The 14,477-nt window shown below is 31.2% G+C and overlaps 2 protein-coding genes across 2 annotated transcripts; both read left to right on the top strand.

Moving 5' to 3' along the window:
* Nucleotides 1-4,049: 4,049 nt before the first annotated feature.
* Nucleotides 4,050-4,478, top strand: LOC149877683 (uncharacterized). Its single transcript, XM_090073594.1, has 2 exons — nt 4,050-4,204; nt 4,276-4,478. Exons 1-2 carry the CDS (start codon nt 4,078-4,080, stop codon nt 4,476-4,478), a joined length of 330 nt encoding a protein of 109 aa, XP_089929720.1. The 5' UTR covers nt 4,050-4,077.
* An 8,652-nt stretch (nt 4,479-13,130) lies between these two features.
* Nucleotides 13,131-14,168, top strand: LOC149877682 (ATP-dependent DNA helicase PIF1-like). Its single transcript, XM_090073593.1, has one exon. It carries the CDS (start codon nt 13,131-13,133, stop codon nt 14,166-14,168), a length of 1,038 nt encoding a protein of 345 aa, XP_089929719.1.
* The last annotated feature ends 309 nt before the right edge of the window (nt 14,169-14,477 follow it).

Below are 14,477 nucleotides of genomic sequence, written 5' to 3'. Positions count from 1 at the left end.
CATTTTCGGATCAAATCAATCCGTAAGTAATTTGAACCGTTTATCAAAGATAATTCGGTGCACAATCCGCAAACCGATAAACAGTAACGGATCGGCGGTCTCTAGAAAAAAGGCAAACTTTATATGGGAATGTAAAATCTATGCAATTTTAGACAACAAATTGATGTAGTGCAAAAAGATATATATTGGCATAGTGAGAAAAACTTTTTAACTAATTCATAATTTCAAAAAAATTTTCACATTTAAACCATTTTTTTGGTACTAATTATTGTTTTTATTTAAATGTTTACAAACTTTTGTTTCTCGTAGGTGATTGTAGTAATAGATCGAGAAGAGCAACTAAACATACTTAAACAAGTTTATGAGGGTCTAGGAACTTCAGAGAAAGCTGTTGTATTAGCCAGTCACTTTGGCATTAATGCTGTTAGAAAGCAAAAATCTTCAAGATTTTTTTGGCATTCAATAGTGGAGGATATCACAAAACATAAATTAATGTGAGCGATGTCAGAAACCTCAAATAGAAATCTTAAAGTCTCTTCTGCTTTAAAACTTGTTAAAGTGGAAGAACAAGTGATGAAGCAAGTTGGTGTGGATTTAATTCAATTACCTGAATCAAACGGATTTAAATCTGTGATTGTTCTTATTGATTATTTTTCTAAATGGACTGAAGCTGAACTTCTAATCAACAAAACAACAGTATCAGTAGCATCCTTTCTCTATAAGTCTTCTCTATATATCCTTTCTCTATAAGGTTATATCCTTCTCTATATATCCTTCTCTATATATCCTTTCTCTATATATGCAGATATGTTTGTTTTAAAAAACAAATCAATGACTAAGATCGTGAGTTTGTAAACTCTGCATCCATTGCATTACATGACATGATAGGTACTCAGTAGCGTGTTACCTCGGATTACCATCCAAAAGCCAATGGCTTTATAGAGAGACAGAACCAAACAATTAAGAAAGCAATCATGAGGGTCATAAACAAAAGTGCTCAAAGTTGGGTGTCAATTTTAGATGGAATCCTTTTTGCTCTACGTGTTAAAGGGCATGATTCAATGGGGTACTCACTATTTTTCTTTATGTATAATCGATGTAAAATACCATGACCTACTTAAAGTATACGGCCTTACATTCCGCATGTTTGCCGAAAAAATAGAAGGCCATTAAAAAAGGAATTACTGCGCTATAAAAAGCAAAGCAAATAAACAAACAAAATGCGTTTATTCTTAAAAATACTTTCTATTCAACAACAACAAAATTTCATTTTAAGAATTTTTTTTTTAATTTCTTACATTTTTCTAGAAAAAAAAAGAAATATCGTTCATTAAAAACTTGTTACTTTTATTTATTTATGTTTAATCATGCTTTTTTCGTTGCCTTTTTTTAAAACTAACTATATTGTTCATAATATTTCCATTAGTAATTATTTTTCTTTTGTTATTGAAGAATATATTATTGATTGTTTTGATTATGAGATTTATCCCAAGTTTTTGGTGATCAGAATATAGGATTTTTTTTTTGAATAAAAATGTTTTTAAAATAAACTGAGCAGTTGCTGTTAATGGGAAATCGGTGTTGTTCATTACATCTAAAGTAAAATCTAAAACTGCAAAAAATTCACAAGTGTAATTACCCAGATTGGTAGATGGTATACTCAATCCTCCCCTTGATAAAATTTCAATATATTGTTTATCTGGAGAATCATATTCATCTTCTCCAATCATTAGTTCAATACAGCATTTACCAAATTTTTTTGAAATTCTCTTTGCAATATAACCTGTAATATGAAAGGCAACTTCTCTGCTATCTTCTGACAAAGACAAATTATTTAAAGAAGTACACTGAAGTTTTTCCGAAACATTTTTTTAAATATTTCTTTGATCGTTAGTCTTTTTGAAATCACTATTGCGGATGTCAATGCCTTCTTTAACTAAACTTTTAAATGTGATAATTTGCTCCGAACACAAAACATCTTTTAAGCTCACCAAAAACCTGTCACCACTCATCTGTCTGTACTGTCGAAACCTTCTCTCTATTGGATCACTTTGAAATCTTGCAGTCATGACAAATTTATAACCATTGTTTAAAAGATCTTCAATTAAAGAAGCATGACAATTAAGTGTTGTTTTTTTTTCCCAAATATCAATCCATAATGCCATTGCTCGTCAAAATTCTAGTTTTTTATCATGCAAGATAGCATCATTTCGTAAATAGTTACGAAACTTCGTAAATAGTTTGGAACAAAACTGGTTTTTTCTATTAGCATTAATCCACCACTTATTAAACAATCGTAAAAACCCAACAGCATCCTCACGTAAAGGAAAGTATGATTTCAAACCAGCTATTGTACTTTCATTAAACAAATCAAGAGCTACTTGAACATTTTGCTTATATTTTCTTGAGTGTTGCACTTTATTTGTTAGTTTTGGAGCTTTAAGTAAATCTGCATTAAGTAAATCTGCATTTATCGCACACAATAGCTCCCACAACAAATCCACTATTAAGCAAAAGATACAAAGTATCAAGAATTTCATTTTTTAACCAATCACTATCAATTTTTACAACTGGAATAGCTTTTATAATGTATGGGATGTTTACCTTAAAACTGTTTATCATAAAACAAGCAACACTTGGCGCTACTGCAGTTTCTCCCCCCCCCCCCCTTTTTTTTTTTTTAATTTTTGATTATGATAGAGAATTTTATGCTGATTCAGAAAAATATAAAAACATGGACCTGAAAATCAACGGAAAATGCTCTAATTCGATGTCAAAGTAGTAAAAAATCCCACTAAAAACACTAAAACTCGCCATTTTTAGAATATTAAGTTAATGATTTTTTAGCTGACAAAAGCAATAAATTTATAGCATGGTTTTTACTAGAGTTGTTAACCGGAATATTTCGTACAATTCCGGAAAAATAAAATTCTTTCGGAAGGATATTGAGAATCAGGAATTTTTTTTTTCGTACCGAATTTTACGAAACAATAAAAACCGCCAATGTTCATTTCGCAAATGCTACTTACGAAATGTCGCCTTTCGCAAGTTGAATTGCGAAATAAAATTATTTTTGCTGCATACGAAAGTAGCGCTTACGGAAGTCGCACTTGCGGAACGAGCTCTCTCACTAAACGACGTTTTGAAGTCTATAAAAAAATTTTGTTGGTGAAACGGATATAATTGTAAAAAATAAAATTTTTATATACCAAAATGTTTATAATAAAATTTTATTTTAAGTATTGCAACATATGAACCTTTTAAGATTTTATTTTTTGAAATAATGATAAAAAACCAAATTTCTTTCGAAACGAAACTCTTTCGCAAGGCAATTTACGAAATGGTTCTTAACAGAAAAACACTTACGAAACGCGGCAAATTACGTTTTATGAATCAAATACGTATACCTAGTTAATAGGTAACTAAAATACTAATTATTATAAGTATAATGATATTGATAAGTTTCAGTTAGTAAATTTTTATAAATAAACCTAGGCTTTCATAAAATATACTAAAAATGTCTTTCAATGAACAAGAGTTAAATAATGAACGTAACTTGAACATCATAAACTTTCCCATTTTGAGGGAAAAAAGAAAATTTAGAGCATGTAAGTCATTTGTTTGGGATCATGTAGATTTGCTTCAAAAAAATAATACATTTGTAATATGTCAACATTGTAAAATGAAGTATCCCGAGGACAATAGTAAATGGAAAATAAAATGGTCCGGCAATTCCACAAGCAACATAATTTGGCACATAAAATCTGTTCATAAAATATTTGGACCATCGAATTATAATGTCAAAAGACTAGAACTAGATGTTCTTTACGATTTACATTTGGAAAAAAATGAAGAAATAAATCTCCATACATCACTTCAAAAATCAAAGAAATATTACAAGAATGGAATATCAAAAATAAGGTACACAATTATAGAAAATTAACCCATAGATTGCAAATGCAGTGAAGGCTTGTAGAAACCTACATTTTTTCAAATATATCACAAGAAGAGTATGGATTATAGAAATTTCTTTTTTAAATTTAGGCTCTATACGCTGTAGCAGACTCTGGATTTAACATGAAAAAAGCTTTAACAGATTTAGATCCTCTATTAAAATATTTTCCATGCGTTGGTCATAAAATAAATTCATGCGCAGTCAATTTTTTAAAAAAATTTAATATCAAACGATATACAAACTGTAAAGGTATGTACTTTTTAAAATTATTTTTGATATTATGTTTATTATTGTTATTAATAAATATTGTAATGTTATAGGGAGAAATATCATAAATATAAAAAAGTTTAATAAAGATGACGAATTACGAACAATCGAGATAACAGAAGCTGATGCTCGAAAATATGAAGAAATTAATTTACTTAAAGATAAACTTAATAGCTTGATTGCAAAGTGCAAATCATTAGTTGGTTTATTTAGACATAGTGAAGGTAATTATTATAAACAAACTTTTCAGAATTAATGTTTTTGATAATGATAGAGCATAAATTATTGATTACATTATTCAGTGCATTATTTATTATTATTTAATATCTCTATATTAAAATATAGGATTAACAAAAAGACTTAAAGAAAAACAAGATATATTACAATATGATGTAAAGATAAAATTTGTGCAAGATGTTAAAACAAGATGGAATTCAACATATGATAGGCTTGATTCAATTTTTTCAAATAAAGATGCTTTATTATCTATGAAATATAAAAATGGTGCTGAATGCATTTTTCAATATGTGCCTTCAGATGACGAGTTGATAATAATAAATGATTTTCGCAATTTGTTTGTATCACTAAAAGATTTGACAATAAGCTTAAGTGGTCGAAATTATCCTACAGTTTCATTATTATTTCCAGCTGTTTACAGTTTATTGAATAGTAAAATAACTAATATGGAATTCTATGCAGATCTAATAAAAGCATTAAAGTTTCAGTTACTAAATTCTTTAAAAAGTTGCCTAAATTATATTTTAACTGATGATATTTTTGTGGCAGCTATTTATCTTGATTTTCGATATAAAAAGTTTAATTTGTGGAAGATATAACCCAACGTCTGATGATGTGTATACAGAGTATGAAAACCCGCAAACACGAACGCACGACACGCACGACATCATCCGCACATCTCTGATTGATTCATCATCACGTGATCATGACGTTGTTTGTTCCATTCACATCATTGATGACGTCATCATTGTCGTCACCTTCCTGGACGTCCCAATCATGTTGTGTCGTCGTGCAAGCACGACTCCCCAACACGATCGTGACATCCATGAACGTGACGACAATGATGACGTCATCGATGATGTGAATGGAACAAACAACGTCATGATCACGTGATGATGAATCAATCAGAGATGTGCGGATGATGTCGTGCGTGTCGTGCGTTCGTGTTTGCGGGTTTTCATCTTCTGTATACAAATGGATTAATAGAGAATTGCTGAAAAGTAAAATACATCTGAAACAGCTTCCATTATAGAAAAAAATTAATAAAATATGCGTTAACAAATATATGTATAAAATATATAATGAAAAAATACCGTGTAAAATAATGAAAAAACACCGTTTAAAAACAAAATAAAATACCGTGTAAAATAATGAAAAAAACACCGTTTAAAATATACTAAATTGCACACTTTTTACCAGGGAAATTCCCTGGGGAAATTACTAGATTTTTTAAAAGAATAAAATAAAACTAGTTCCCAGTCCCCAAAGATGTTAAACCGCGCATTTTTACAAATAAAGAAAAAATAAAATGAACAACAAAGTTACCTTCCTTCGACGCCATTTTGGAAAAAATTTGAGTAGAGCTTCGCCGTCTGATCTCCTTTGGGGCTTTCGCCCAAATGAGAGTTTAACGATTGCACTGGTATATATAAACAAAACGGCCCTTAAGTAAACAAACGACGACCCTTAAGTAAACAAACCGTTGCGGGGGGTCCTAAACCGACCAATCAGATTGCAGAGAAAAGTAAACAAAAAAACCAACCGACCAATCAGATTGCCGAGAAAAGTAAACCAAAAACCAACCGACCAATCAGATTGCAGAGAAAAGTAAACAAAAGAAAAACCGGGGGTAATATATAAATAAGACGGGTGTAATGATTAAATTGTTATTCGAACAATTTATTCAATTGACAGACAAAAATCATTTTTGATGTATACATATTCTTCTGATCCGTATTCGTTGAATTCGAAACTTTCCTCTAGAATATCTTTTTCAATATCGACAAGGGTGTTATAATCGTTGTATTTTGCAATATAAACGTGTTCGTTTTTTGGCAAAGTAATAAATATCAAAAGATTTCCATCGTGATCGTATTCGATTTCAGTTAGAGCGGATGTAAACAAAACAGCGCGTTCTGATGATAACCAAAATCGATCTAACTCATCATTATTTGGAAGTTGATCGATTTCGATAAACGATGGTACGCAGTCCGTTCGATCCTTTGAGAAATGGATAACGCGAACCATTTTTTTTTTATTTTTTTTAACTGTAAATTAACAAAAAAAATATAATTTATAAATGTGTTGTTCCTGGAAGAGTTGGATGTGTTGTTGCTGGTAGAGTTTGAGTTATATCACAATATAAACAATAATACAAATAAAGTTAGAAAATGTACAATTTTTTTATTTTTTAACAGTAAATGAACAAAATTATTATTCAAAAATGTGTTGTCGCTGGAAGAGTTTGAGTTATATCACAATATAAACAAAAATACAATTGTTTATCTTAAAACAGTAAAAGGTGTTAATTATTATAATTTAGTTGAGTAAAATTGTTGAAAAACACAGCGTTAAAAATATAAAGTAACGATGCTAAACAATAAATAATGTTATATATATATATAACGTATAAGGTAATAGTTAAAACAATTAAAGAAAAAAATAAAATGAGTGGGAGAAGATATATGCCTCCTTATCCTTATCGTGGAAACGGATTAAACAAGAGAAAGAGATCAACAAAAAGAACAACAAAGAGAAAAAGACAGAGAGGAGGAGGGGAATTAACCAACAAGGCTGTTGAAATATTATCTCCTCTTCCGTTGGCGTTTACTGAAAGTGCTAGTAGATATTTGGTGAAGAAAGCTCTAGACAAATTATCACCTAGTAAGAAAAAGTTTTTAGTGTTACCAAGTTCTGCAACAAACGTTTCATCGAAAAATTCATATAGATATGACGATTGAAAATCCATTTAGGAGATTAAGAAGATGGTGGAAAAAGATAAAAGAGAAAAAACGCATAAAGAGAATAAAACCTGTACATTATGAATATTGGTTTATAAAAGAATAATATATTACAATGTAGATTAATTTTGTATTTTTTGTAATCGTTTAAATGCTGACGAATTTTTGATAGAATCAAATCTATTTTCGATTTGTTCTGATACACCCCATAGATAAGCACAACATCTTAATCGATCGATAAAATCGGTAATGTTTGCGGCGGTTTGAAGAAAAATAGCGATGGCGCTTTTGATATCTCTTTCGTCGATGTTTGCGTGTTGATCGTTGTTTGCTTCGTTTAAAAGTTTATTTATTTCATTGAACGGAACTAGATTTTCTTTGACGAGCGAAAGGAGAAACAAATAATGATGCTTGTATTTCCAAACATCTTTCCATTCGTTGGTATTGTAAGGATTAAATCGAGCATAGCAGTGGTTGCATTTTTTTTTACAGTTCATCTAAATATAGTAATTTAAACCATTTAAAATGTTACGAATAAAAGTAATTATATATATATATATATATATTGATGCATTCGAAATCGATAACATTGAAATGGAAAATACAGAGAAAAAAAGTTGTATTAAACAAATAATTGACGTAATAAAACAAAATAAAATAGCTAGTTTGATAGCGTTTTTTTTTATTGTTTTTTTTGCGTTATATTTTGGAAAAGAAAAAATTCAACAGGTTCAATTTCCTATCGATTGGATTGCTACAGTTTCAGCTAATTTTAACAACAGTCGTATTACTCATATATCATCACCGATAAAACCAACACCATTTACAACAAAAAAAAACAACGTTTTATCAATGAGACAAGTTTATAAATGAGAATTGAATAACGAAAAATTGATCAAGGATTCATCGTTCTCTTCATTTCTATGAACTTTGCGATGTTTTCGTTCGCAGGTGTTGCATAAAGGAATTCGACAAGTTTCACAACTTGTTAAGTAAACAGATGATTTTTCCAGATATATTTCACAAATAAAGCATGTTGTATAAGTTGCTTTTTTGTGAGCGTGTTCGTGTAATCTTTTTTTTAATTTCCTCAATTTTTTTAAATACGACATGGCTATTTCATTGCTCTTACGTAATACGACTCTCAAATCTTCATTTTTTTGCAAGTTGATATACTTTTCAATCTGTTTAGTTAATTTGTGAAACGTATCGTATGCGTCTTTTGTTTTTCGTTCGACAGCCGTTTTATAGTCTTCGCCCGTTTTATGATCATCGATGACTCTAATCTTGCATTCGACTTCAGTCAATAGATAGAGGATTTTTTCATCAGTATTCATTTTATGTACTAAAGAGAATATATATTTATTATTTTTTAAAAACGACGTTATATACAATTTTTTCGAAATAATCTTTCCAGTAAATTTTCCAAAATTCGTTGCAACAACATTTGCAACAGCACAACGATTTATCTTGTTCGTTTTTATCGATTTCGTTTTTTAGTTGACCAAACAACATAACTTTATCAAAGGCTTCGTTTATTTCATCACTCAAGGATTTCTCCACTGTATGTTATTTTTTATCTAAATAAAAATATGTATTTTTTATTAATAAGTAATTAAATAAACAATAGATCTTCTCGTCCTATTTTGGTAAATATTTGATTCCAATAAGCGCATTCTTCGTTTGTTAATATATCTTCCGTTGAGTAACCCATACATCTTAACCATCTTCTAATGGTTTCGTAACATTTTTCGTAAAATTTTTCTCGATCGTAATCGTAATCGATAGAGTCCAAAAGATGTTGATAGAGACCTATCTCTCTTCCCAATTTTTTCCAATCTTTTCCAATACGAGGAGCAATAGCGTTGATAAGTTCTTGGTATTTCATATTATATATTTATTTATCTGAAAAAACAAACAAATATTTTATATATCTGAAAAAATAAACAAATAAACATAATTTATTATGATATTATTTTAACATCATCTTTCATTAATTGCTCGCACATTTCACTTCGTTGTCGTTCATCTTTCTTCATTATTTCGGGCAAGCGAGTTATAATATCCTTATCGATATCGACAGTGTTTCCTTCGTCATCGTTTTGAACAATGTAAATATCTCCTCTGATCGATCTAAGGAGCGGATAATTTTTAACGTGAGAATTTCTCGGATAAGGAAAAGGTTTGGTTCCGTAAAAAGCAGTGTGATGAGGAGATATAACGAGATATTCTTCCATATACGGTATTTTTTTCACGTTGGTTAGTCTCGGTTTTCGCAACTCGCTTTTTGACAAATGAAGAATGCGTACCATTTTTAATATTAATATGCTAAAAAAACGATAAAGAAAATATATATATAATCAAGATAAAAATTTACACAAACAAGGATTATCGTCGATAATCATCGATTTTCCTTCTTCGTTTTGAATTATTGTACGAGCGTGATTTTTACAATAAGTTAATGATGTTTTGTCTACAACGTAAACGTCGTATTTTGCAAACAATTCTTCAACGAACATTTTTTTCTTTTTGTAAAAATTAGCAAAACATTCGTGATTTTCTAACCAATCGACTAATTTGTCGTTTGCGAGTTGTAAAAGCGATTCTTTTTTTTCTTTTTTCAATTGCTTTTCGACTTGACAACACGCACAATCGCAACAAATCGAATCAATCTTTCTGAGTTGACGAATATCTTCTTTTTTTCTTCGAATATGCTGCATGAAACGAGACGTTTTCCATTCTAGCGATTTTTTTTCAAAATGTTTTTTTTCACATCGTTTGCACAAACAGTCAAGCATCTGAAAAAAAAATGACAATGTGTGTTTTTTTATTAGAATTTTTTTATTTGGTTGTTATAAAAAGACAATCTTTGGTCAGGGTTTAAACCCTTTTCTTTTAAACCGTAAGGATCTACGACGACTCGTTGTTGTTGTTGTTGTTGTTGTTGTTGTTGTTGTTGTTGTTGTTGTTGTTGTTGTATAACCAAAGGAGGTGGTTTTATTTTTTCCGTCTAAAATAAAAAATTGTATTTTGCACAAATATCGTATCGACCAATCTGTTGAATTTTAAGCGATAGTTCTTTTTCGATATCGTTTTCGTTTCTTGTTCTTTGTTCTCGTTTAAACCAACTGGTTAACATTTTAAAACTTTTTTCTCTTATAAATTTATAATCGATATCGATACAATCGAGATCGTCTTCGTCTATGTTTAATAGCCTTCCCAATCGTTTCCAATCACTCGCAAGTTGATAAGCAATTTGTTCAAATTTTAATCTTCTCACCTGTCTTTTTTCTTCGTTATCCGTTTCTGCATTTGTTATTTTTCTTTTTTTTTTATTATCCATCTATAAGAAAAATTGTATTTAAATAATAATAATAATAATTATTATATCGCTTTTTTTTTTAATTTTACACAAGTTGCAAATAAAAACGTCCGATTTCTCGTCCCAATCACCGTATTCGTCTATATTGCATTGCGAACACGTGTCGTATTCGAATTCGTGCGATTGTATCGTTTCGCTTTCGTAAAACATATCTTCGTACATTTCTTGAATTCTGTCTTCGATTAGTTTCATTTGCGAGGTGAGCTTTTCTTTTGTCTTTTCGAATATTTCAGCGTGCAAATTGATTTGTTGGTTAAACGAGGTTAGCACCGCTTTTACAAACATTTTTTTAGGGTGTTTATAATCAGATTCGTCCACCTCACGATCTAGTGTAAAGTGTAGATTGAGCGGTTCGCTATCATTAAAATAGCAAACTTTTATTTTACGAACAAAAGAGACAGTGTTCGAAGTGACAAAATGCGGAGTTGTCGATTGCAACGCCAAAAAAGCTTCGATGTGATCGAACAATTTTGTTTTCCAAATCAAGTTGTTATCGTTCAATCCGATATCGATCCAAAAATACGTTACTGTAGAAGAGACGTTTCCATCTTTCTCTAAACATTCGCCTTCAAAAGTCAGACGAGTTACAGTATGAGGATCGTTTTTAAAATCAAAATCCCGAAAAGACGCTTCGTCGTCTGCTTTTTTTGTCGTAGTCGGTATCATCCTGTTGCCAAAGTAAAAAATGTCAAACATTTCTTCGCGCATGCTTTTTAGTCTCGTTTCGATTCTTTCGTAATCGATTTTGAGTTTTTCGTGTTCATCTTCGAACGTTTGTTCTCGCAAGTCTATTTGCTTGCTAAAAGATGACATCAAAGCGTTAACCAAAGTAAGACCTGGATATTTGTAATCAAATTCGTTAAGTTTTCGATCTAAAATAACGAGTTCTTTAGAGTTGTAAAGATAACGAACTTTTATTTTACGAACAATCGAAGGATCGAGCGACGGAGTCAAGTCGTACCGATACAAGTTTTCTCTCCAATCGTTTTCTTTCCAATCAACATCAATCCAAAACAGCTTTTTATTGCATTGTTGTTCGTATACTTCCAAACAACTAGATACTTCATCGTGTATTTCCAAATGAGTAGATAGTTCATCGTATACTTCCAAACAAGTAGAAAATGACATTTTTTTTTTTTTTACAATCTGAAAAAAAAAAGCAATTTTAAAATAATATATATATATTTTTTAATAACATAAAAGAGAGCAAAAATTACAATGTGATATCGACAGCGTTAATTTGTTCTGCCTCGGGATAAAAAGGAATGAAAAATTTTCTCAATCTTTCGTTGTTATCAATGCAAAATTCGATAGCGGTAATTTCTTGAACGTTAAACTCGTTGTTCATTATTTTCTTAGCCTTCCAAGGATTTTCACAATGTTCGCGATTCCAAACAGCGTTTTGATAATTGACGCATTCTTTGATGATTTTCATCATGATTTCAGGGTTAGAAGTATCGACGAGTTGAACGCAAAAGAGATCCATTTCATCGCGGATTTCGTATGATCTTTCTTTGTTGTTGTTCAAAATCATGGTTCGTTTGACAGAAGGATCGTCATTGCAAAACTTTTTTTCTGCTCTGTAAAAGAGCATGTGATGTTTGAGGGTTTTTTTAAATTCGAGCAGGGAATACGAAGGCATGCCGTTTTTGATGGTCGTCCAACGTCGATCCGCTTTCAAAGGCAAATTCACTTTGATGGGTTTGCTGTAAAAAGTAGAATCGACAGTCGTATACACTTTGTTCAAAGTGAGAGTGTCCAGTTGAAAAAGAGGAACTACGTGAGCTTGAACATAACCCCCTCCGTTGATAGAATCGTTGACTACTTTTTCTACGTTTGAAATCATGTAGCAAGTAGCTTCGGATAAGTTAGGATAACCAAATTTCATTTTTTTTTTCTTCTTCTTGATGAGAGTTGTTGCTTCTTGTTCGATTTGGTTTTGAATGATTTTTATCGTAAAAAACGACGTATTTATACTATAAAACGGTTTAAACAGCTGATTAAATAAACGGATGCTTTTACAATAAAAACAATGTTTATAGTTCAAAGTTTAAACCAACATTAGTTTATCGTCATGACAATTGCACACTTTAATAATTACGTCAGATATACGTCACGTATTGGCAAGGTAACGATATAAACATAACAGGATGTGTTTACAATAAAACTACGTTTAAAGGTCAAAGTACAATTCAATATTAGTTTATCGTCATGACAATTGCACGCTTTATTAGTTACGTCATATATTGCCAAGACGATTTTTTTTACATCATGGAACAGCTGAACCAACAACTAAAAAACGTATAAAAAACTTATCGATCTAAAAAAAAAACAACATATAAAAAAAATGACGAATAAAATACAACAGCAACAACAGCAAGAAGAAGAAGAAGAAGAAGAAGAAGAAGAAGAAGAAGAAGAAATTTTATTTATGAAAAACGTGGATGCTAAAAAAAACGTTTTTTTAACAGGAAGCGGCGGTTGCGGTAAAAGTTACATGATTCGAAAATGCTATCGTTATTTAAAATCGATCGGAAGGGAATGTCGTATGACGGCAAGCACTGGAATAGCCGCTAGCCTGTTTGAAGACGGAACAACGTTGCATTCGTTAGGCGGGATAGGAATCGGCGGAAGGTTTAAAAAACAAATGAACGAAATCACAAAAGAAACGTGGAAAAAATTGGAAGTGTTGTTCATCGACGAAATAAGCATGTTAGACGGAAGTTATTTCGATCTTTTAAATTGTTCGGTGAAAGCGGCAAGAGGAAACGATAGACCGTTTGGAGGTGTGCAAGTGATCGTGAGCGGAGATTTTTTTCAAATATCGCCGGTGAGCGGAAAGTATTGTTTTGAAAGCGAAACTTGGAAAGAAACTAATTTTGTAAAAGTAGAACTGAAAACGTCGAGACGACAAAAAGACGAAGCGTTTGCGAACGTGCTTCGCGAAATTCGTGTTGGGGTGGCGTCGAGTAAAAGCTTGTCGTTTCTCAATTCGCGTTACGAAGAAGATTTACCTTTGAACGTTCCTCGACTTTATTTTAAAAACGCCAAATGCGACGTTCACAATCGTTACATGTTGAGTCTGATCAAAAACGAAAAAACTTACGTGTTTACGAGCAGCGATTACAACGCTCGCGGATATTCTTTTCAGCTACCTCAAAAACTCGAAGTAAAAGTGGGAGCGATGGTAATGTTGGTTAAAAATTTGAACGGACGTTTGCACAACGGTTCGTTGGGAACGATAACTAAAATAGAAGAACGTTGCATATACGTTAGATTCAACAAAAACAACAACGAAAACCAAACGACGTTAATCGAAAATATCGAAGAAAGACATTACGAAGGCGAAACGGTGGTTTCTAGTCGAACAAACTATCCGCTTATTTTGGCTTACGCGATGACCGTTCACAAAGCGCAAGGTTGTACGTTTGACAAACTGGTGGTGTTTTCTTCGTATCAATTTGCTCCGGGACAATTGTATACCGCTTTGTCTCGTGTTAAAGATGTTAAAGGATTGTATTTAGGAAACGTTATCGGTTATCCGCAACAAAATCATAAAGTGATCGATTTTTATAAAAACTGTTGATTGTTTTTTTTATTGTAATGAATTGTAATTTTTTTTTTTCAGAGAAATAATAATAAAAAAAAAGTATGAAATTCAAAAGAAAAGAGTTTAAAAACGAGGACGTGTTAAACAGGTTGGTGTACGAATCGAAAAACTTTTTTGAGGACGAAGAAATAGTCAACGAAGCCGTTATCGACGAAGCTTCTGAAACGATCCATTCGATCGAAAAAAAAATAAACGATATGATTAAAACGTTTTACGAAAAGACGTTTTTGGAACCGAATCGTTTGTCGTGTTTTAACAAAACGTATTACGTCGAGTACAACGTTA

The sequence above is a fragment of the Hydra viridissima genome, unplaced genomic scaffold, assembly GCF_058129835.1.
Source record: "Hydra viridissima isolate aposymbiotic clone 2 unplaced genomic scaffold, HvirCarnegie_v1 scaffold_16, whole genome shotgun sequence".
NCBI lineage: Eukaryota > Metazoa > Cnidaria > Hydrozoa > Anthoathecata > Hydridae > Hydra > Hydra viridissima.
The sequence above is the reverse complement of the archived record's forward strand: the minus strand, read 5'-3'. Positions and strand labels throughout refer to the sequence as shown.